The 23,829-nt window shown below is 43.4% G+C and overlaps 1 protein-coding gene across 7 annotated transcripts in view; it reads right to left on the reverse strand.

Annotated features, from left to right (window-relative positions):
* SORCS1 (sortilin related VPS10 domain containing receptor 1) overlaps window positions 1-23,829 on the reverse strand; it is a 546,182-nt gene that overhangs the window by 55,317 nt on the left and 467,036 nt on the right. For all 7 annotated transcript variants that reach the window (XM_053909904.1, XM_053909903.1, XM_053909906.1 and 4 more), the window contains exons 22-24: window positions 19,734-19,846; window positions 16,892-17,023; window positions 6,459-6,558 (exon numbers count right to left, since the gene is read on the reverse strand). In XM_053909904.1, the coding sequence (XP_053765879.1) occupies window positions 6,459-6,558; window positions 16,892-17,023; window positions 19,734-19,846 (345 nt within the window). The remainder of the gene's footprint in view (window positions 1-6,458; window positions 6,559-16,891; window positions 17,024-19,733; window positions 19,847-23,829) is intronic.

Raw genomic sequence — 23,829 nt, forward strand, 5'->3', positions numbered from 1 at the left:
AAGGTTTAAAGGACTAATTGCAAAGTAAGGCACAGTGTCACTTGAGGAATAAGGTGATAAATCTGAAATGGACCTCGCCCTTGAGTAAATTCCAAGTATGAGGGGCAATGAGAAAAACCGCTGGCATTTTAAGGATATCTTCTTAACAGCTTAACTTTGTCTTTTCATAAGCACCAACAGAGATCAAATGCTCTGCATCTGATTTGAAGCCTTCCTGTGAGTCTTACTGGAAAAACTCTCCCTGGGATGACATCGTAGCTCTTAAGATGTGGAAGAATGTAGGTAAATAAAAATAATACCAAGGAATAATAGAAGGCCAGGGTAAAACCATGGATGAGAGAGAGCTCAAGGGAGATGTCACAAAAGATGTGAAGAAGGTCTGGTTTGACAAGGTCAAGATAGTGCAATCTAACGTGTTGACCCTGAGCTCTGCCATGAAGTGAGGCACAGTGTGACATGGGAAACACTCCTGCCAGTGACCAGGGCAGGGAAATAGGGCTGCTACGTATACTTGGTGCAGTCTCCTTCTGGAACAGCTCTCCTGCCAGTCCTTCTCCTCTCTAGGTTTCCTTAATCTGGGACACAGAACTCTAATTTTTCTTCAACTTTCTCATTTCCCACAACGTGGATATAAACAATTATAATGCCTCTTGAAGGGACATGTGACATAAGAAAAACACAAAGATGTGCTTTCCGCAGACACTTATTGGAGAAGAGAAGGCCAGGTCTACCTCACCAGTTATTTGTTAAGAGGCAAGATGTCATGGAACAGATTCACAATCCAGTAAACTGAAGCTAAAGGTTCACTGAGGGAATGGGATATTGAATATATCTCTAGTGGTTATAAATTATTTACACATCTAATTATTTATAAAGGCAATAGTTATTGAGCACCTGATATGTGCAAGTTCTCTGTTAGGTATAATGGTTACCATCATCACTAGACAAATATAGATTTAAAAAGTCCATGTGAGTTGAAAGAAGGAATAGATGATATCCTGGGTAAAAGTCTCTAGAAAGACAACCATGCAAATGTTGGCATTGATTTAAGTCTTAAAAATCAAACAGACTTAGGAGATGCAGAGAGGTGGTGAAGGTGGTAGATATATTCTAGTTGAGAACAGCATGAGCAAAGGTACACTTCAGTCAAAACACCAGCGTTCTAGTCCGGTACCTGGCTTGATCGATTTCTACTCCTTTTTCCCACTCTCTGGGTTGTTGCGGAACATCATGGCCTTTGTCCACTAAACACGGCTGCTTTCATGTCTCAAAAGCCAAAGAGAGCCACTCTGGCCACAGCCCTCCCTCAACTTCTTGTTAATAGTCTCATTCTCTCCCTACTCACATGCAATTTCAAATCCCTTTTTCCACAAACAGAATTTCAGAAACCTAGCTGTCATGAGTGGCTGAGCTCTCAAGAGGAAGTGAAAAGAAACGGAGAAGCACAGGAGTGGCTAAGAACAAAACACGGACGGCGTTCAAAGTTTAGCTCAGTGTAGATACCAAAGCTAATGAATTCCCAGGTAGAACATGTAGGGGGAAACAGCTTAAATCCAGTCTCTAATGACATCCAGACCTAGAAGTGCTTACCTTGTGTTCCCATAAAAGCAAACAGGGAACTGAATTTGAAAAACAAAATAAGGCCAGTAAATTCCTGAAAGGAGACAGTTCTTTTTCCTTGGAGACAAACCAAATTATGCACTGCCTCTCTCACCAGCAACATACTCTGGCTCAAACATTTTTAAAAGAAGCCTGCTGAACATCTGCTGGGCAATTAATGGAATGCAGCAGTGTGCTGGAATGGTCCCTAGGAAGGTATTAGCAATCCTGCTTAGGAGACATGAAATGTTGCAAACAGTGGTCCTTTTTCCTTTTTCTTTTTTCTTCTTTTTCAATTTTTATTTCCTCCTGCCTGCAGGGGGGATGAAAGGCAGGGAAAGGGAGTGAGGTAGACATTCTGCCTCAAATACTCTTCCTCACGGTTTTCCTCTTTCCCCCAGGGACCTTCGGCCTTCTCTTCCTAGCCACCCAAACAGGAGTGTGCTAATTTCAACTTAAAGAAAGTCTCGGCAGACACAATCTGCTACTCTGTTCGAACAGTTTACAACATCGAATGGCCAGGGCTAATTTAGGAGCAATCTCCAATGGGAAACTGATCCATCACACGTTTCACTTCCTCGTCACAGTCATTAAAGAGAGCACACCTTAACCTAAATCTTGTCTTTTGCAGTCAAAGTGAGGCCAAGAGTGATGTTGCACCAGTTCTAATGCAGTGATGGGGAACATGGCCACACTCAACACAGCAAGTCTCCAACTCCGTTATTCCATCAGCCCTTGACATCCTCTTCCTTTACTCTTCAAACTGGAGCTGATTATCTACATAGAAGTCTACATCTACTCCAGTCACTGGGCCAGTCATAATTGATCAATAATGCCACTTGATCAATGTCTGGAAGTCATCCTGTCAAAAGGCCCTACTCTCCAATCTAACAGAGAAGAACCCTGAATAAGCCACAGTGGTTGGAAGTCAAAGACTTCTTCACTCTCTTCCAACTACCTAGTCTAATATTGGGGTTTTGCCTCGAACTACATTTTTCTTTTTTTTTTTTTTTAATTTTTTTTAACGTTTATTTATTTTTGAGACAGAGAGAGACAGAGCATGAACAAGGGAGGGGCAGAGAGAGAGGGAGACACAGAATCTGAAACAGGCTCCAGGCTCTGAGCTGTCAGCACAGAGCCCGACGCGGGGCTCGAACCCATGGACCGTGAGATCATGACCTGAGCCGAAGTCGGACGCTTAACCGACCAAGCCACCCAGGTGCCCCGAGCTTCATTTTTATTTTATTCTCTTAGTAATCTTGCATCATATAGATCTATATTGCAGGAAGTTCTTCTTCAAATGTCAGTGCGCTTACCTGAGCACCGGTAACATACCTTCCTTTTGCCACCACTTCTTCCCAGGGATCCGCCCCCCAAATTCCCAGTGGTGGAACGAACTATAGACATTAATTGGATAAATTTTCCAGATCCTCCCAACTTTGCATTATTCCTTGCCTGCTGGAACTTACACTAGTGTAATTAACCCTCATGGTTATCAGGAATGGACTTTCTTTCCTATCTGCAACTATGAATCCCACATGGATGCTTTTGGATGCCTTTGCTATATAGGTATCCCTTGGCCAAGCTGTGGCCAAACCAGTTTCAGCTAATTGCCCATTTCTTTGATCCCTATTTTTCAGCCTGATCCCAGCTCTACCAGTTGTCATTACAGGAAAGCCTCCTCAGGTAACATTTAAAATAAGATTTAGAATTTAGCAAAATATTCTGAACCATCTCTGGAGTGTGATGTGATAATCAGTTAAATAAAAGTCAGGCACATAAAGTAACTGCTAGAGTAGAAGCATGGGAGGAAGCAAAGGTGGAAAATGCAGGTGGCCTCCAGAGCTGAAGGAGTGGGGTTAGTTCTCTGCCTCATTTAACCGAGGACAGTCCCCTTACCAACAGAGGTCCCAGGTAAACAGTAAGGGAGGTTTTTTTCTAATAAATGAAGCTACTCCACAGAAAAATATGTTGCTTGAAGATAGTGTTCGTTTAGAATCTGAGTAGCTGTAAAGCAAATTTTGCACTATGGGGGATGGACTAGTTGGCCACATCCCTTCAAACCCAGAGTTCAGTGTGGAGTATGGCTCAGTTGTCTTTAACCTCTAAACCAAAAGGGAACAAGGAACTCTAGCTGTCATAGGAGAGGATGGTAAGGTTCAGTCTGCCACCTAAACAAGCTGGACTGTCTAATTGGATTGATTGGTTAATCTATTTATTTATTTTTATTAAAAAAATAATGTTTATGCATTTTGAGAGAGAGAGAGAGAGAGAGAGAGCGAGCGCACAAATGGGGGAGGGGCAGAGAGAGAAGGAGACACAGAATCTGAAGCAGGCTCCAGGCTCTGAGCTGTCAGCACAGAGCTCCATGAGGGGCTTGAACTCGAGAATCATGAGATCATGACCTGAGCTCCAGTCAGTAGCTTAACTGACTGAGTCACCCAGGTGCCCCGATTGGTAAATCTATTGAAAACAATTTGAAGTTGTTACAGTCCAGTCATTTGAAAAATGCGTCAATGGCGTGGCTATGATGCCACATGGGAATGAGTGCAACTGATGTCCTTGTACTTTGTTTTCAAGTACAACCAGCCATGTGTAACTGCCCTGTGTCACCACCATTCACCAAAGACCAAAGGTCGACCTTTTGGGAGGAAACAGTTCATCTAGATTATCAAATGCCCTGAGCTAAATTGGCAGCTTTCTTTCCTGCCTGAGGCTTAACAGTTGCTCTCACAGGTGTTATTTAATTGTTCTCGATGTTCTCACACTTTCTCATTTTCTTCATGGCATTTTCATAGCAACACAACTCAAAAAGGGGCATTTGTTGGGGCGCCTGGGTGGCGCAGTCGGTTAAGCGTCCGACTTCAGCCAGGTCACGATCTCGCGGTCCGTGAGTTCGAGCCCCGCGTCAGGCTCTGGGCTGATGGCTCGGAGCCTGGAGCCTGTTTCCGATTCTGTGTCTCCCTCTCTCTCTGCCCCTCCCCCGTTCATGCTCTGTCTCTCTCTGTCCCAAAAATAAATAAAAAATGTTGAAAAAAAAAAAAAAAAAAAAAGGGGCATTTGTTAATTTGTTCCTTGTGTGGCTTTCCCCAGTGATGGAAGCTTCATGAAGGCACAGACTCTGTCCTATGCTGAGGACATTGCTTGGATCAGAGTAGAAAGGTACTCGGTACATGCCTGTTCAACGGATGAATTAGGATGACAAGCTGGAGAATAGAAAATCAGCCCTCCTCAATCCTCCTTGCTCTGAAGGGTCATCTGAAGTGATACTCTGACTCAGTTATGTCTCCATTCAATCACCTTGATGGCTTCCCAGAGCCCACCAAAGTAAGTACAAATGGCAGCCTGGCATATTTCCATACTCTACTTCCATATCTCATCCTCACAACAGTGACTTTTAAGTATTTTTTAAGGCAGTGGGATTTTTTTTTCTAAATAAAATAGTTCATGAAACCCTAATAAAGAATACAAAAAATAGAATCCAAGGAGAAAACAGGCCAGTGGCCAACCTCATTGGCCTTCCTCTAGACCTAGGCACACCTCCAGAATCTCCAGACAACCAGAGAAGGGAGGTGGAAGTTGCTGTTTTTTTTCCCCACTTATTCAGCATCTCCCAAACCCTGGAGACTTTCATGATCCTTCCTTGGGGCTTTGGTGCTTGAAATGATCTCTGGAGGTCAATCCTTTCTATCCATCGAGGTTCTTCCCAAAGACTACTTTCTCCATGAAGCCTTCCTGTATCATTCTGACTACACACAATTTCTTTCTGTTTTACATTTCCTATACAACTTTGATTGTTAACAATAAAAAAATAGAAAGAGAAACAATGGCTTACTATTATTAGTGCCAGGCACTACTCTAAGTACATTACCCGAATTAACTTAATCCTCACACAATCCCATGGACACAGGTAAGAGTGCCACCTCTAAGCCTCAGAGATGTTAAGTCTCTTCTCAAGGTCTATATGACAAGGAAGTGAGGGAGCCCAGATTGCAACCTATGATCTGGCTGCAAATTTGCAAAATCTAGTGCTTAAGTACACCAAGTCTCTATTTAAGCATTTATGCATTTTACTCATTGAGATACCCCGTTACTGCCCATTTCCCAACCCCATGGCACCATCACCATTGCTGCCACCAAATTTTGCCACACCACAATCAGATTATATGTTTTTTGAGGACAAAGACCATTTCCTATTGGCCTTTGTATTCCATGGTGTGCCAGAACTATACTCTGTAAAAATACGTACTCAGTAAATATTAATTTATTATTAATGTAACACAAAAATATGTATCTATATACACTTGGAATTACCTGAATTATCACTGAGATTTCTATATAGCCTTAGGAGGAGGATCTCCCAACCACCTTTTGGAGGTGAATAGACAGAAGCTCAAGGATACTGAGATCATGCATGACCAACTTAGGGTTGCTCTTGGCTATGGCCCTGTACAGCTCTTAAGTCCTGGTTATTTCTACTCACTATCCCAAAACTGAAAGAAAGAAAACTCTTGATAACGTAAATAACTGAAAATAAAGTTTTGCAACAAGATCAGAAAAAAGGTTATTTGTAAGGTTAACTCTATTTTTGAGACTCCTGCTGAGATGGAGCGTGTCATCATTTGAGGAGTGTGTATCCAGGTGATTCCCTGACAGTTTTGCTGGTGCCTAAGTACAAAAGTCACCTTACTCTTACAGGTCCTCATTAGGGTACAAATGCCAGGCAAGGGAACCTCCAAAGACTGATGCCCTGTTTCTCGTTAGCAGTGGTACCACCTCGTCTTGCTAAGATGAAAAGACAGACTGGGATCCCCCTTTGCTAGAGCCACTAGCCCGAAGCCAGGGACCTGTAAACTGACCTGCTGTTAAGTGAGCCGCATGGACAAGGATTTGGACCCCAGGCTTCAGCTCAAAGTGCACCGAGTTTTGATTGAGCTTGTGAATCAGCAGTTCTGATATCTGAAAGAAGAAGTGTCATAATGAGTCCACCAAAACTGTCATATCAACTACATGTTGAGAGATATTTACTGTAGTTACCAAGGCATCCCATGAGTTATATAAATGAGTCTCGTATGATTTTGAATTTTTATTCCAGAATATGCAGACATAATGGTGTTTTAAGCATGACCGGAATTTACATCCAACAAAATAGGACAAATAGTAAATATAAAAATTTGTTCTTAAAACATTATCCTATATCATCCTAGAAAAAGCCATGCCCAGTTTTTTGAAAGAGCATTTGTTATATATAAAAACTTAAGAGAAGTGATTTTGTACAATTTATGTATTCTGGTGAGGTTTGTATTCATTTATTTTACTTTTGATAGTAGACTCCATCTCATCTGTGCTCCCTTCTCCTTCCCCCAACTGTATACTGTGGCTTTCACAGAATAGATACTTTATGAATATGTATTGAATGGTAAATATAGTTCTGCTTAAATAATAAAAAGCACAATCTAGGTAATGCATTGGCTGATCCTTGTTTCATGCCTATGGACATCAGCTAAACAACTCCCCAGGCTGACACAGGTGTACTGGGCAGACCTACGGAATTCTGGACCACAAAATATTTAACCCTAAAAAGAGGCAAAGGACCATGTTTCAGTAGGAATAGCATAAGGACAGTTTTATAGACAAGGCAGCACTGTTCACTTGTTCAAAGTAGAAAACCCAGCTCAATTTTCTTCTTCTTTCGAACAATTTCTGAAAAGATATTAGGGAAAACCACACCCCTGTTATTTTTATCTGGACTCCTTGCCTTACTTTTAATATTCTAATCATCAATTTAATATTTTATTTAGTACGCTATTTAAGTCCAATTAGATGCTTTCTGACCCACCATTTTTTTCCCTTTTATATTTGTTGAGTTTTATGTAGTCCACCGATTTGCCAAAATGACACCTTTGATTGATTCTTTTATCAATTAAGCAGGGGCTGATGGCTTTGTTTTGAAGCAGAGAGTTCCTGGCAGAAGCCCCTGATGGGTAATGGAACTGAACTGCCCTGCACATGAACTTCTTTGCTTAACAACGGGAACTTGGGAGGACTGTCAGTGACCCGCAGTTCAACACCTGGGATCCAGTGCAAGCTCAGCGTCTCAAATGCTTTCATTTGGCAAACCATGCAGAAAAACAAGCCTGTGATACAATTATGGTGAAAACAACTTTATCCTCTATGTTAGTCTACTCTTTTTCCTGGACACGCAGGATCTTCCAGAATGCTCCAGGTTTATAGGAACAGATTTTTAACACAGACTATATAAGATGTTTTTCCTCTGTGATCTCTAAAGTGTTGCAATGTATAGGTTCCTGTCGTATCTTATAATTCAATTGGTAAGGTTGTTATGGGACTTTGACAGAGGATTTTTAGTAGAGGTCAATCAGAAAAGTTTTGGTTATGAAACAGATACACACAGACACAGAGAGAAATGTGTATAAATATGTGTGAAATATATGTGTTTATATACATATGCATATATGTGTATATATGTGTGTGTATATATATATATATATATATATTTTTTTTTTTTTTTTTACATTTGTAGTAAATTATTTTAACTCAAATAGGAAAGACTTGTCAGAAGTAATTGAAGAGCTGCCTTATTTTGCAGAGTCCATCTTGTGGCCAAAAGGGAAACATTTATTTGCAAGAGAAAGACTTCCCTCTTTCAACCAGTTGAAGTGATATTTATTTCTTATTCCCGAAGATGTTTTTTCCTCAAGTGAGAGATGCAAATAACTAAACCAGAAAATAGAGTTCATCAGAACAACAAATTTCTAATTTATAATCTCCAGGAGAGTTCCTTGTGAGATAATTAACTTCCAAGATTTGTTTTGGTTTATAACATTACTTCATTGGATTTATCTGTATCATTTACAAAATTAAGCAGGCTATGCCAAAATAATCTGGTAGCAGAAAGTAAGTATCATGTAGTTAACTTGCATCAAAGGACATGCAATAAAGAACACATATCTGTGGGAAAGAAATTATACACAGAAACAAAACTAAATGAAATGTACATTGCACACAAGAATAATCTCAATCATAACCATGCAATTCTCTATTCAAATAAATTAGTATGAAACTGTTGACAGATTTGGACAATATTTAAAATTTTTTCATGCCGCTTGCACCATTATTTACCCTATATTTTTCATCAGATCCTAACTTACTTTTTATTTATATAATACACAGATACATAATATACCATACAATTCATATGCATGGAACACTTTATAGTGGCAGAGTTGTATATTTGTTACTATCTTTCTAACACAGCCTGCTGGTGTCTCCACGGAAAGGACCATGGATCTCACCGGACATACCTAAGTTTACCCAGTTAACAGTTGAAGAGTTGACACCAGACTTTGGTTTTGTTTGACTCCTAATCCTGGGGCATTGTCATTAAAAATGTTTTCCTCGAACCAGGTGACAAAAAGAGAGAGCAAAAGGTACCTGGAAAGAGGTCTGGCTGATCAGGTGTAGGAAATTAAAACAAAACAAAACAAAACAAACTGTAGCATTTCAGTAATTATGCTGCCATCTCTTATTCATCTGTGAGGTGCACGGCTTGTGACAGCAGTCCCACGTCAGCTGACCAGTGTAAGCTGCGCGGACAGGCAATTGCCAACCCTCTCCTCTGGTCTGCCACATCCTGTTCACCAGCTAATACAATTTGTAACGTTTGGAAGAGACTTCGGCTACAAAAGGAGTGGAATAAGCTGGAATCCATAGGGATTGGCATATCCATAGGGAATCCATAGTGGCAGCAGCCTGAATGAGAAACACAAAAGCTGGCATGATACAAACTAAGTGGAATAATGTGTGGCTGCTGGGACACTGAACCTGCTGAAGCCAGTTCCATATATTTATTTTTCTCTTACTGTCCAAAGTGTGTTGTCTTAGCAAATTTCATGTATCCTTTGTGCTGTGATCCCTCTCCTGCTGCTCTCCTACACAGTCCATTTTCTATTCTCCCTCAGCTAAATAATCACGATCAAAGAAACAACATATTATTCTTGGTATCCGCCTCGTGGTGGACTACGCGTGTGATTCAAGTTTCACTTGAAGTACCAGCTAAAAACACAGTGGGGACGAGATAAAAATGCTGGGAAAGCTGCCATCAGAAGAGCATAGTGGGAGGGACCTGCTACAGAGAAAATGCCAATTCTCTTCCTTATCTTCTTCACAACATATAACATTAAGTATAGCAATCAGAATAGGCTAGGTTAGGCAGAGGGAACAGTGTTCGAATCTCAAAGGCTTCAAACAATGAAGGCATATTTCTGGCTTACATTTCCTACCCCTTGCAGGTAGGCAGTGGTGCTCATGATGGTTACATAGGGACACAGCCTGGCGGATGCTTCTATCCACAGCACTACAGGAGGGAAAAGAGCCCTCAAGGGTCTACAACTGGCATTTGAATACTTCAGCTTGGATGTGACACAAATCATTTCTGCTCCCAGCGCATTGGCCAGAATGAGTCACACGGTTCTGCCCACAGAAGAGACTCCAAGGTACAACCCTATCATGTATCCAGAAGGCAGGGAACTAGAAATATGTTTTTTAATGTTGATTTATTTATTTTGGAGAGAGTGAGGGCGGGGCAGAGAGAGAGAGGGAAAGAGTGACCTGCAAGCAGGCTCCGCGCTGTCGACACAGAGCATGACGCCAGGCTTGATCCCACAAACCATGAGATCATGACCTGAGCTGAAATCAAAAATCAGATACTTTAACCGACTGAGCCACCCAAGTGCCCTGAGCTGGACATATTCAGTCTACAGCAGTGACGGTTACCACACAAAGAACACATTTAACATACAAACAATTTTAAATGAAACCAATAGGGGAAAACACACTCTCAGGTTGTAATGGAAGTGTCAAACACTGAAACATGAAAAAAGAGAAATTTAAGGACAGAGAAGTTGGTAAATCTATGAAATTTATAAGCCAAAGAAATGGTACAAGGTCAAACTATAGATGCAAAATGGTCGTTGGCAGATGTATCAATGATAAAGCTACACTGGGCCAAAAGATTAATGTTTATCTCTGAAGTTGGCAGGAGGAATGCAAAGCCTACTGAACGTAGACAGCATTCTGGTGCCCTGTTCAGTGATACTTGCCTGTATTGACCTTGGAGCTGGCCCAAGTAGATCACTCCTGATCCTGTTACATTATTAAGGTCCTTTCAAATAGCAGTTGCAAAATCATCTTTTTGGAGTCAACAAAGAAGGATCTCTTTGAGGGATCCCTCAACAAAGAGGGAGACCTTTCCCGCTTCACCCAGCGTAATTTTTGGGTTATATCATGGAGAGGGCAATGGAACCAAACACTAATTCTATCTAACACCAGCATACTCCATTCCCTTCCTTCTTAGCCCAAAAGAATCAGCTTGATTAAAGTGCCTGAGAAGTTTCCTGCGTGATATAATGAAGAAACATTGGTTATACATATTTCCTTCCCTTGTATTCCCCATCACCAGCTCTAAGTTTCTGTCTCCCTTTGCCATATTCCTTCTGGTCCAACTCTTACCTAATCAACTTTCAATTAGAGTTTCCTGCCTTAATGCTCTTCTTCGTAAACTCCAGAGTATCTCTATAATTCAACTCCCCATGTTAAAAAAATCTGGACAGGGCAGATTATGCAGGTAATAGTCTGAGATTATCAATTATATTTCATAATGAATCTTTAATTCCTTAAAATGCTGCTAGTAGACTGTTCCATTTCCAGAGACACCTTTCCTTTCTCTGGATTTTGAATTTTTTTTTTTTTTTTAACACTTATTCATTTTTGAGAGACAGAGAGAGATGGAGTGCAAATGGGGGAGGGGCAGAGAGAGAGGGAGACAAGGAATCTGAAGCAGGCTCCAGGTTCCCGGCCGTCAGCCGAGAGCCTGATGCAGGGCCCAAACCCACCAACTGTGAGATCATGACCTGAGCTGAAGTCAGACGCTTAACCAACTGAGCCACAGGTACCCCTAGATGGTGGATTCTGCATCTGTCAAAGGTATATGATAAGAGAGACAATTAAGGAGAAAATTCATTGTTGATGGTTGACATTTTTTTCCATAATCGTTTTGTTTCTTCTAAATGTTTTCATGCCCTTTAAGATTCTGCAAGACAACATGTAGGCTCCCTATCTCCCCAGCACAGCATCACAAACAACCTTGGCAGAACATGATGGTCTTTCCTCCTTCCAGGAGAGCCAGATACAAATCAGTTCGCTTCCAAGGACTCAGAAGCAAGGGAGTACAGGGTGGGGGGCCGAGGGAAGGTTGCTCCATACCTGAGAAGCTGAGGAAGCAGGATGTGTTATCCCTGATGAGGCCAGCTAAGGGCAAGTGAGCCTTTTCTTACTCCCCAGAGATCTGAAATAAAGACTGGTAGAACCTCCCAGACAGAGGTCACTTGATTAACCCTGCCCACGTTATCCTGATAACAAGGTCAAGTACTTCTCACTGTGAGGAATTTTCAATTTATTTCACAGACAAGATAGCTTGATCTGAGCCAGCATCCCCGTTCCCCCGGGGAAGCCAAGGGAGGAGAGCCAAGAGCCCTTTGCTGGGGTCTCACCCTTACAATCTTCTGGGTCCATCTGGCCAGGGTCCCACTTCTTCCCCTGCTGGGAGATCTGTGCTGTATATTTACAAGAAAGCAGCTGGAGCATTAAGAGAGGGGTAAGGTCAGCCCTTCCCAAGTTCCATCTGGGATTTGAGTGCAGACTTCAGGGCGCAGTGGGGAGGGGCGGGCGTTCCTTCTTGTTATTTGGATCTGCTTTGCATTCATTTTAAATTTCTGTGGAATTTATTACAAAGGGAGTCACTTGCATGTGTCTGCCTGGTGTTACTTCTCTCTCCCTATTTTTCTTTGAGGAACCATGTCCTTCCCCATCTCTGTCCAGTTGATTCTGGAGAGGCTTTCCGAACCCCTGATCCAGGCAACATATCAAACCTCTGAGTTGTCAGAGGCAGCACTCTGTCTGTCTGACTATAGGGACTTGTAAGAGATGCCTACTTCACCCAGGCTAAGCCAGTGCAGACTCCTGTGGCGCTACTGGGTGAGAGGCAGTGCTTCCTGAATGGGGCTGACCGGCCAGCTGAATAGAGGCTGGAGATTCCTGTGGCCACCCTTGCCTTCCTGCCCGTTGGCTTCGTTCTCAGGCGGGTTCTCAGGCCTGCCCATTGGCTTCGTTCTCATATGGTAGCAAAGAGATGGGGGAAAGAGGGAAGGAGGAGCATGTTTGGTGACATTTTTGAGTGGCTCTGAATTCATCCATGTGGGCACTGTATCCTTGGACCTTCCAGCTAAATAAGCTCATAATGTCACTGTTTTTCCTTAAACCGGTTTAAACTGGTTATCTGTCAGTCGCAATCAGAAATAAAAAGAAAACAGATCCCCAAACTCAAAACAAAACAGAACACTTCTCATTCATTTGGTGCAACAGCCTTGGTATTTTCAGGCCCATGGAGCAGAGTGGTATCTGATCCACATCTGCAGCAGGGCCGAGTGGGGGAGAGCGGGCTTGAGTTCCTTGTAGAAACAGAAGCTGTGTCACCTCAGGCAAGTCGCTGACTTCTCTGTGTTGGGACCTCAAATTCCTTCATTTTAAAGGGACTGAGTCAGAGAGAAGCACCCAAGCAGCCTCTTAGGGTTGAAAACTACAGGTTTCTAAGGGCACCCCATGTCACAGCATCTTGACCCAAGGCTCAGTTTTATGTGTTGATTTTGTTACTGGACTTTTTAAATCAGGATGGGGACATTCCCTAATATAAGGACACTGATTTCCCATGTGCTGGGTTTGATATTTGCTTGCTTTGAGTCCTAGATAAGCTGGATACACTTGTAGTTTCCTTAAACAGACTGACAATTGCTAGCCTGCTAGTCTGATTCCATTCTTGATACAAATCCACTGAAAACTCTGATGGGTCTTCCTTACTCCTGCATAGTTACTCATGTCCATGCTTTCTATCTCTGCCTGTCCTCCTTCTCTTCTTGATTTTGTGTGATTTCATTCATTTCTCTTTTTCTCACTCTCGCCAGCATCTTTCTTCAATACATGCCCTTGACCAAGCCCAATAGTCTCTTTCACAAGCTTAAACTTTCCTTTTGGGGGCATCTGGGTGGCTAAGTCAGTTAAGTGCCTGACTCTTGGTTTCGGCTCAGGTCATGATCTCGGGATTTTGTGAGTTCAAGCCCCACGTCGGGCTCGGCACTGGCAGTGTGGAGCCTGCTTGGGATTCTGTCTCTCCTTCTTTCTCTGCCCCTCCCCCACTCACACTGCTTCTGTCCCTCTCTCAAAAAAAAAAAAAAAGAAAAAAGAAAAAAGAAAAAACAAAACTTTCCTTTTGCATTTCCATATATTCTCTTGTTATCATAAGATGACCACACATGTATCCATCATTTACCTACCACTTAATGAGCATTTATTATAAAGCCAAGTACTTTGCATATCATTTCTTTTTTTTTTTTTTTTAAGTTTATTTAATTTTGAGAGAGAAAGATAGAGCACAAGCAGGGGAGGGGCAAAGAGAGAAGGAGAGAGAGAGAGAGAATCCCAGGCAGACTCTGTGCTGCCAGCCAGCTCAGAGCCCAGACGTGGGGCTCGAACCCACCGACCAACCGTGAGATTGTGACCTGAGCCAAGACCAAGAGTCTGACGCCCAACTCACTGTGCCACCCAGGCGCCCTGCGTATCATTTCTTTAATGTTCTCTCAAATACCCTACAAAATGGGTATTACAGATTGTGTGACTTTGGGGAACTTACTTAACTTTCCTTATCCTAAATTACTTCATCTATAAATAATGAAAATAATGGGTATCAGAGCTGAAACTAGAAATGTGGTTTACATGTTTCTACTCCCATGTGTTCTAATAAAATGGCTAATTTCCCCAGAATGTGTGCCAAATGCTAAGTCACACAGCTTTCAAACAAGCCAGCTGCCTTGAGACCTCTGATTCAATGGTTCATCAGTGACACCAGGCTGCCTCAGGGACAACCACTCATCTCTCAGAATGTCTCTCTCAGACGAGAGAGAGAATAAAACAAAACAAGAACTCCAGAGAAAAGAGTCAAAACAAGATACATTCATAAACAAGCAAAAGAAGCTTCATAGAACGTACCCCTCTTCTGTCCACATTTCTCATTGAGAAAATAGGATCCTTTTAGGAAAAAAAATGAAAAGTGGGAGAAAGAGAGATGCACAGATGATGTGATAGGAAATTAGCTGGCTCTAAATCTGGACTCTCTTCCATACCTGAAAACATTAGAATCTGGATTTCATGGAGAACTGGTAAGATTTCCAGAGGAGGAACAAATGTATGTGTTTCTACCTAAAGGCTGTGGACACTGATGTACCTTCCGCCCAGCTTCTCAGCAGTGCTGGCAGAAGAGGCAATCCGTTTCTTGCTCCCACCAAGTCACAAGTGCAGATGATAACTTGTGGAAAATAATGGGAAACTGAGTGCCAGGGCTGAGCGGGGTCAGAAGCAAATCTGATGGACTCCCCTCATCCCCCCTATCCCACCCCACCTGCTCTTCAATTGCAGTTCTCTAGGAAATGGACTTCAACAGGGCTCTCCAGGACAGCTTTGTTCTTCCTTACTTGTACAAGGAGGAAATTACAGAGGTGAGCCTTCTGCCAACTGAGAAAGCAGGGTCAAAAGGAGGGTGTGTGCTGGGAGGTGGGCCTGGCTGTAATGTGGGGTTGTTGTTATAAGGCTGTTATAGGAGATTCTCTAGTCAGCCTGGCAGACTACAGATCATGGGACTAGATTATGGGCTCATTCTTTTTATTATTTATTTAATTAATTAATTAATTATTTTTTTTTAATTTACATCCAAATTAGTTAGCGTATAGTGCAACAATGATTTCAGGAGTAGATTCCTTGAGCCCCTTACCCGTTTAGCCCATCCCCCCTCCCACACCCCCTCCAGTAATCCTCTGTTTGTTCTCCATATTTAAGAGTCTCTTCTGTTTTGTCCCCCTCCCTGTTTTTGTATTATTTTTGTTTCCTTTCGATTATGGGCTCATTCTAAGCAAACTGAAAAACTCCACGTGCTCGAGGGGACAAAGCCAGTATTTATTCAGAGCCTGAGAAGAATCCTATTTTTAATCTTTCTGCCAGAAAGAACTGAGAAACCAGAATCGTGCAGTCTCTAATGAGGTAACCAGCTCCAGACTGATCATTTTATCTCAACAGATGACGAAGAAGGGGAGCAGGGGGAAGGGGAAGGAGAGGGAGAATAGGAAGAAGAAGAGGAAGTAGAGAAGGGAGAACAACAGCATAATAATAATAATCCTCACAACACAGATTAAAGAATCTTTTGAAGTTAAAAGGAAGAGAGGGAGAGGCCAAAGATCAAAGGGGGCAGGAAAAAGAAACACACACACACACACACACACACACACACACACACACACACACACCAGTCTAATACTGCAGGAGATAGTGGACATGAGGAAAAAAATGGACCCCACGAACCACTAGAGATTATCTGGAGCTAATATTACTTCATTTATTACAAACACAAATCAGGTTAATTTCACATAGTGGGGATAAAAAGGATTGACGATTTGTATACAAGTCATACCTTTTAAAAAAGACATCATGGGGGCACCCGGGTGGCTCGGTCGGGTCAGTGTCCGACTTCGGCTCAGGTCATGATCTCTCGGTCCGTGGGTTCGAGCCCCGTGTCGGGCTCTGTGCTGCCAGCTCAGAGCCTGGAGCCAGCTTCAGATTCTGTGTCTCCCTCTCTCTCTGACCCTCCCCCACTCACACCCTGTCTCTCTCTCTCTCTCTCTCAAAAGCATAAATAAACATTTAAAAAAATTTAAAAAAAATAAAAAAATAAAAAAAGACATCACGTGTGTCATGCCATTTGATTCTCGTGACGCGCTTGTGATAAAAGTAAGAAACAAAAGGAGTAAATGGGTTCAACCTCCATGTATTATTCAGCCACTTGCTTTTTCCCCCACTTAGTATCTTGAACAATTCGTCACACAGATTTATCTAATTCATTGTGAATACCGTGTTCTCTAGTGTGTAGATATATCCCGAATGGTTTAGCCACTGCCTACAGTCACCACTCCTGCGTGGGTTTTGTGGTGACGCTGTAGTTAGGATCACCAGATCACGGATGAGACACAGAGGACCACAGTACTGAAGACTCCACAAGCAGCCAGTGTGCTCCCTCTCAGGTCCAGCGCCCTGAGAGCTGCTGTGCTGGTGATCGGTACCAGCAGGGGTGTGGCTCAGACTGCTGCGGAACCTGAACGTCACCTGGGGGACTCACCTGCTCCAGGTCTTCCGCTGACCTTTTGCCTTCTCCAGCTGGATCCTGATAGGGCAAGACAAAGAGCTCAGCTGCGGTGGGCAAGCCAGGGAGCACTGCCACCAAGATGTGCTCGCCTGGGACCCCTGTGGCCTGAGGGAGAGACAGAAGCTCCTATAAGTCCCACAGGAAAAGGTGGTGAGAAGCATGGAAAAGCACGGAGTACTCTGAGAGGGTGGGGGGTGCAGGCAGGCAAGAAGGACGTGAGTTTTCTGGAAAGGACCTGACATGGTGCAAGGCCGCCGAAGCCCGTGCCAATGACACTCCCAGGGGCGAAGTTAGCAATCTGTCCCCAAGGGATGTGGGTGCTGCATCTCTATTTCTGCCACAGGACACGTGGCAGGTAGAAGAAGGTTAAACAGTGGCCCAAGGCCACCCAGGCAGTGTGTGGTGATGCTGAGTTTGGAACTGTGGTCTGACCATGAAGCCCGTGTTCTCAAGCACGGCTGTACTGCCTCCCTTCGCCTGACGCTTACATGCAGGAGCCCCTATCCCAGCTATCATCCTCTTTCAGGGCCTTCCTCGATTTGAAACTCAGACATTATATCTGAATCATCCTCATTATATGCAAAAATGTTGATTGAATGACGTTTGTTTAAAGATTTCACTGTGAAGTGTCAAGAGAAAAATACCATTTGATGAGATAAAGGGAACTGGTTTTTAGATAATATTCTGTTACATAGTAAACTGGAAGAAAAATGACAAAAAAAGTTGACTCCAAGTTGTATCTCTTATAGGGTTTATTAGAGTCCAATTGATAGTACGGTACCTTAGGGCTTAAGGAATTAGCCAAGTGTAACTACCCATCTCAAAGACAGGGTGGGATGCTAGGAACCAGGAGCTGGGTCAGCTGCCTCCTGAGATTGGGTAGCCAAGGAGTCTTTGAAATTGGAAGGGATTGGCCCCTCCACCCTACAACACCCTGTCCTGAGAGATGTTGAGTCAACATGTTTATTCTGTATTTAGCTGATTATGCTATGCGGCAGCCTGGAAATATTGATGAGCAGGAGTTTCTAGCCTTCTGGACAGCTGGTGGAAAGGTAGACGCCCAGGGGATGTGATCCCTAGACTATAAATGTGAAGACAAAGCAGCCTGGAAGACTGGTCACTGCCGAGTTAATGCCTAGTTGATAAATCACCTGGGGGAGTCGGGCAGCTACCTGGGAGGCTTATAGGGATATGGATCCCCAGAATGCTACAGATGGAAGGAAGGTATCTGTGGACTCATTGAGGGGTGTGAGTCATCTCTCTTGGACAGCGGAGGAGAGAAACCAGTTGTCACCCCAGGGACAAACAGCTCCAAGGGCAGAAGGATCCATTCCAGGGGGCCTGTCGTCTAGTCGCTGCGCCCCCTGGTGGCCATGATATTTAGCCACCACCAAGGTCTCGGACGCTGAGTCATGAGGACAAAGGTGAGGTGGCATTTACACAGAGGCACATGAAGGTAGTCCTTCTCCACCCCACTGTTCCATGTATTCCTGTTTCTCCATGTAATAAAGCAAAGGATGGCCATCGAATGGAGTGGTTGGGATCCCACGAGGGTGGTCTGATTCGAGTCTGATTTTTAACAGTTTGGCCGTGGGCAGGATACCTAAGGTCTCTATTTCAGTTTCCTCAGCTGTAAAATGGGAATTATCAGAGTACCTACATCAGAAGCTAGTTCTTTTGTGATTAAATGTGCTAACAAAGGAAAAGCACTGAGAAGAGTTTTTGGAATACTGTTAAGTTCTACATAAATATCAACACAGACAATGGCATGAATGAGGACAAGGCCGGCCCTTTGTCAAAAGGCTGGACATGAGATCTGTTTTTCGAGCAGGGGTTATCTGAATGCCTTTAGCCCATCAGCTTCTTTATGTCACAAGGCATGATGTTCCTGGGTCCAGGAAACAATGGCTAAAACACCCTCAACTGATTTTCCTTTACAGACTAAGAAGATACCCTGGGGAAAGACAGCTCATCTCTGATTTTCTGGGTTCGTGCAATAAATCCAAGCAGCTCCATGAGATGATATTCCCATTCCTCTGCTTACTCATGAAAGTGGCATATGCAGGGGAAGATGTGCCTAAAGAGACTGTTTTCCCAAATTATCAGTGATACTCAGACAGGGATAAACCACACCATCTTGGTATTCTCCCAGAAAACTTAGGGGGTTGTGTTTCATGTGTACAAACCCAGACACTGGACTCAGACCCTTTACTTCAATGCAGGAACTTCATCACTTATTAGCTGTGAGACCTAAACAAGTTATTTAAAGTCTCTGAAACTCAGCTGTTTTGCCGGCAAAATGAGGACAATAATACCCTCCCATTGGGGTGGTTGCAGGAGAGAAATGCCTTTAAAAGAACTGAGACACAGAGAGACGGCTGACCATCACGTGCCAAGGGCTCACTGCCTGTGGGGCTGGAGGCCAGGGTTGCTCTCACTAATCGTATTCATGTTGTGTCCCTTCAGTGTTGAGCAGGTGGCTGATCTTACACTTACTAATGACCTGATCATGAACCCTGCCGTATGAATATGATGGTCATAAATTTCCATGTTTCTCTTCTCTAAGCAGAAGAAAAGTTTCACAAGGTGGAAGGACCATGTGTTTGTTCCCAGTCTCATCCCCCTAACCCAAGCGACTGTGCTGTGTCTGCCTGCATGGGGATCCACTACGCAGAAAGCAGGTGTTTAGCCAGACCTCCCACGGGCTCTAGCTCGTGCCCTGTCAGCTCTCTGCACAAGAGGCCCTCACCATGCAGCTCTTGGAAGACAGAGAGAAAAATGTGTCGGGACAAGAGAAGGAACTGTCTGCACTCACTTCCACCAGGGACTTTTTGATGACTCGGCTGATGTCCCTCCTCCACTCGGGGATATCAGGGTTGTAGTCATCCAGGTTCGGAGAGAAGGACAGGCGAAGGGACCGGAATTCCTCTGGGGATACAACAGTAGGGTGATCACCGTAAGTCCATGAGTTTTCTTAAAAGTGTGCTGTACTTTATGTTTTATGCAGAGCTTTCGTAATGTGTCTTTTTCCTCCACACTTGCCAGAGAGCCTTCTGGAAGGAAAATCTGCTATTCCCATTCTAAGCCTGCTACCTCTCCCAGCCTTCGTTTTCTAAACCAAAGCCCTAGGTCTGGCCCATGCCTTGCTCTGCAGCCTTTGCCCACGGTTCCTAGTTCTGAACTGTGCATTCCCAGACACGAAAGGCCCGGCATGCCCTGAATGCATGGCAGGTTTCTGACCCTGAGCTTCTGCACTTACTGTCTGTCCCTTCCAAGGAGCACCCCATCCTTTCTATTGTGCACACACACAGTATTCAAGCTCTAGTTTGAGCACTTACCGATTGAATCCTTTCCCCACCATGTTTCATTGTCTTTTTTAAGGGCACTAGTGTGAGTAGCACCTATCCCCATTATCATTATATGATTGTATTATTATTATTATTATCTGATTACATGATTATAATTATTATTATTGTCATTCTGTTGCTATGTTTTGTTTGTATGGAACTGTCATTTGATGGAATTTTAAGCTCCTTAACCCAAATAATTTGTTCACTCTCTCCGTAGCTCCTGAGTTCATCGTGATCCTCAAGATAGGATGGGATGACAAAAGCAAGGGTCTGATGGGGAGAATACGGGAAGCCAGAGGAACCCGGAGAACCACAGCACCAAGACAGACGCATATGTGACATTTATGGAAGAGAGGGAGCAAGGCTTGCTGACCACCCTGCAGTGTGAAGAAGGTTCAGCAGGACCGTCAGGGAGTCTCCGAAGGCACATCAGTGATGAAGGAGTACCCTGCACCCTGGGAATGGGTCTGCTTTAATATCCCTGTCACACCCTGTCATTAGCTGGGATTGGCACACGGGAGGTGTGGCCTTGGCCCAAGCACAGTGGCGGGTTTCAGAGCCCAGCCCGGGATAACTTAGCTGAGTACAAGTCAGGTCATGTCGCTGCCCTAAAACCTGCTAGTGGCCCCACATGGTGTTTAGAATAAAAATTCAGCTTTAAAAAAATTTTTTTTAATGTTTATTTATTTTTGAGAGACAGAGAGAAACAGAATACGAGCGGGGGAGGGGCAGACACAGAGGGGGAGACACAGAATCCAAAGCAGACTCCAGGCTCTGAGCTGTCAGCACAGAGCCCCATGCGAGTCTCGAACCCACAAACCGTGAGATCATGACCAGAGCCAAAGGTGGTGTGTAACCGACTGAGCCACCCAGGTGCCCCTAAAAATTCAGCTTCTGAACCATGTCCTTCATAGCCCCACATAACCCGGTACAGGCTTTCTCTCCTGCCTCACGTCCACAGGCTTCCCTGTGCTCCAGGACCCTGTCTTCCCCCTGCTCCTGTGTGTTGTCATGCTCCTTCCCACATTAGCACTCTTCTGCTTCCCCAGAGACAGCACAGGTGGCTCCTTCTCATCATGCAGTCTCTCCTGGGAGAAGCCTTTGCCACTCGCAACCTGAGTTATCCTCCCTTCCGCAGCCTCAGACACCTTTCATCATATGATCCTATTTGTCATCTTCAGACTTCTGGCCACTTAAAGTATTTTGTTTTTACTGTCTGTCTCCCATACTGAAATACTGGGTCAACGAGGACGGAAACTCTGTGTTCCTGGCCCTGTGGGATGGTGCCCTGCACATGGTAGGTTTTTCTAGTCATTTAATTAATAAATTTTTATTGAATGAATGAATGCATAAACTTCTCTAGAGGTTCTCTGTAATCTGTGCATGTGCTCCATTCCTTTCTTGTTTTAAGCATGTCCTCACGTTTCAGTAGTGGCTCAGTGACATCAGCAATGCCAATTACACATTCGGAAAACATAAGAGCCCACTTCTGCATTTCCTAACAATGCTAAAGACTTATTAGACACAGGCTTTGAAGATTCTTAAATTATAAGGTGTGTATTTCGGTGGTTAGTCTGTTCCAAAGTCCTATTTTTCAAAGCTTGTCCATTTTATGAGACACTGGTCACCTATATGAATATCACCACTTCAGTTCTGATGGAGAAAAACAAAATGCATCTTAATTAGCAGCATGGAAAATGGAAGCCCCAAGGAATCACTCACTGAACCCTAACTTTTCACTTTAAAGATGTAAGGTAGGGGCGCCTGGGTGGCTTGGTCGGTTAAGCAGCCGACTTCGGCTCAGGTCATGATCTCGCGGTCCGTGAGTCTGAGTCCCGCATTGGGCTCTGTGCTGACAGCTCAGAGCCTGTAGCCTGTTTCAGATTCTGTGTCTCTCTCTCTGACCCTCCCCTGTTCATGCTCTGTCTCTCTCTGTCTCAAAAATAAACGTTAAAAAAAAATAAAAAAAAAAAAAGATGTAAGTTGATTTTTTTTTTCATTTTCCCTGAACCTCTCACCAAACCATAGAAACCAAATCTATAAGGGAAGGTGTTTATCTTAATAAAAAGACACAAACAGAAAAATGATACAGCTCTCTCTGTAATAACTTAGCGGGCCCACTAGCAGGGGACAGGAGTTGCACACTTTAGTTTACTCAACAAGCAGGGGGTGCATGTGGGAGCAGTGGAAAGCATAAGTAGCCGAAATACATACATACATACAGTTAAGCCTTGAACAATGTGTGGGTTAGAATGCCCTCCCTCACCCTGGTACACAAAAATTGACATTGAACTTTTGACTCCCCAGAAGCTTAACTATTCATTAAAAAAAAATGTTCTGTTTTGTTTGCTTTGCTTTTGAGAGAGAGAGAGACAGAGTATGAGCAGGGAAGGGGCAGAAATTGAGGGAGACACAGAATCTGAAGCAGGCTCCAGGCTCTGAGCCGTCAGCACAGAGCCTGATGCAGGGCTCGAACTCACGAACCATGAGATCATGACCTGAGATGAAGTCGGATGCTTAAGGGACTGAGCCACCCAGGTGCCCCAAAGTTAACTATTAATAGTGTATTGTTGACCAGGAGACTTACTGATAACAGAGATAGTCGATGACCACATATTTTGTATGTTATGTTTCATATACAGTATTCTTACAATAAAGTAAGCTGGAGAAAAGAAAATGTTATTAAGAAAATCATAAGGAAGAGAAAATACATTAAAGTCCTGTACTGTATTTATCAGAAAAATCTGTATATAAGTGGACCTGTGCAAACCCGTGTTGTTCACAGGCCACCTGTGGTGTGTGTGTGTGTGTGTGTGTGTGTGCGCGCGCACATGTGTTTGCAGCATATTTACATTTTTTTTTAAAGCAAACCTGTGCCCTGAAGCAAATTAAGGAAAACAATGCAAATTAGATTTTCTTTCCTACAGTCTATTTTGTGGCTTTGGGTGGACAATCTTTTCCTGGTCCATTTCCCAAATATAATGCTTCCTTCAGTCTGACCATGATGGCCCTAATGTTCCCCTCAGCTTGACTAAATTTAGGCAAATTTCTTCCTGACCACAGCCACTGACCTCCCTTTTCCTAGAGCATTTACTACTTTCGAAAACTTGCAATTGTAGATTCCTCCTCTGCTCTTTTGAGATGCACATCTTCTCCAACCCAGGAATGTCTTTCTTAAGGACCTGGGAACCATATCTTTGAAATGCAACCATCAAGAAAGATAGAAAAATAGTATGGGGTTCCTCAAAAAATTAAAAATAGAATGACCAGATGATTTAGGAATTCTACTTCTGTGTATTTACCTGAAGGAAACAAAAACACTAACTGGAAACGATATCTGCACCCCCATATTCACCACAGCATTATTTACAATAGCCAAGATATGGAGATAAGCTACTCTCCATAGAAAGATGAACGGATACAGAACGTGTGGAATGTATATGTGGAATGTAGAAAAAACAAAAACAAAACAAAACCTCAGACACAGAGGACAGATTTGTAGTTGCCAGAGGCAGGAGTGGGAAGGTGGGCAAAATGGGTGAGGGTAAAGAGGTACAGCTT

This window comes from Panthera pardus, unplaced genomic scaffold (assembly GCF_024362965.1).
Source record: "Panthera pardus isolate Hobbes unplaced genomic scaffold, ASM2436296v1 HiC_scaffold_22, whole genome shotgun sequence".
Taxonomy (NCBI): Eukaryota; Metazoa; Chordata; class Mammalia; order Carnivora; family Felidae; genus Panthera; species Panthera pardus.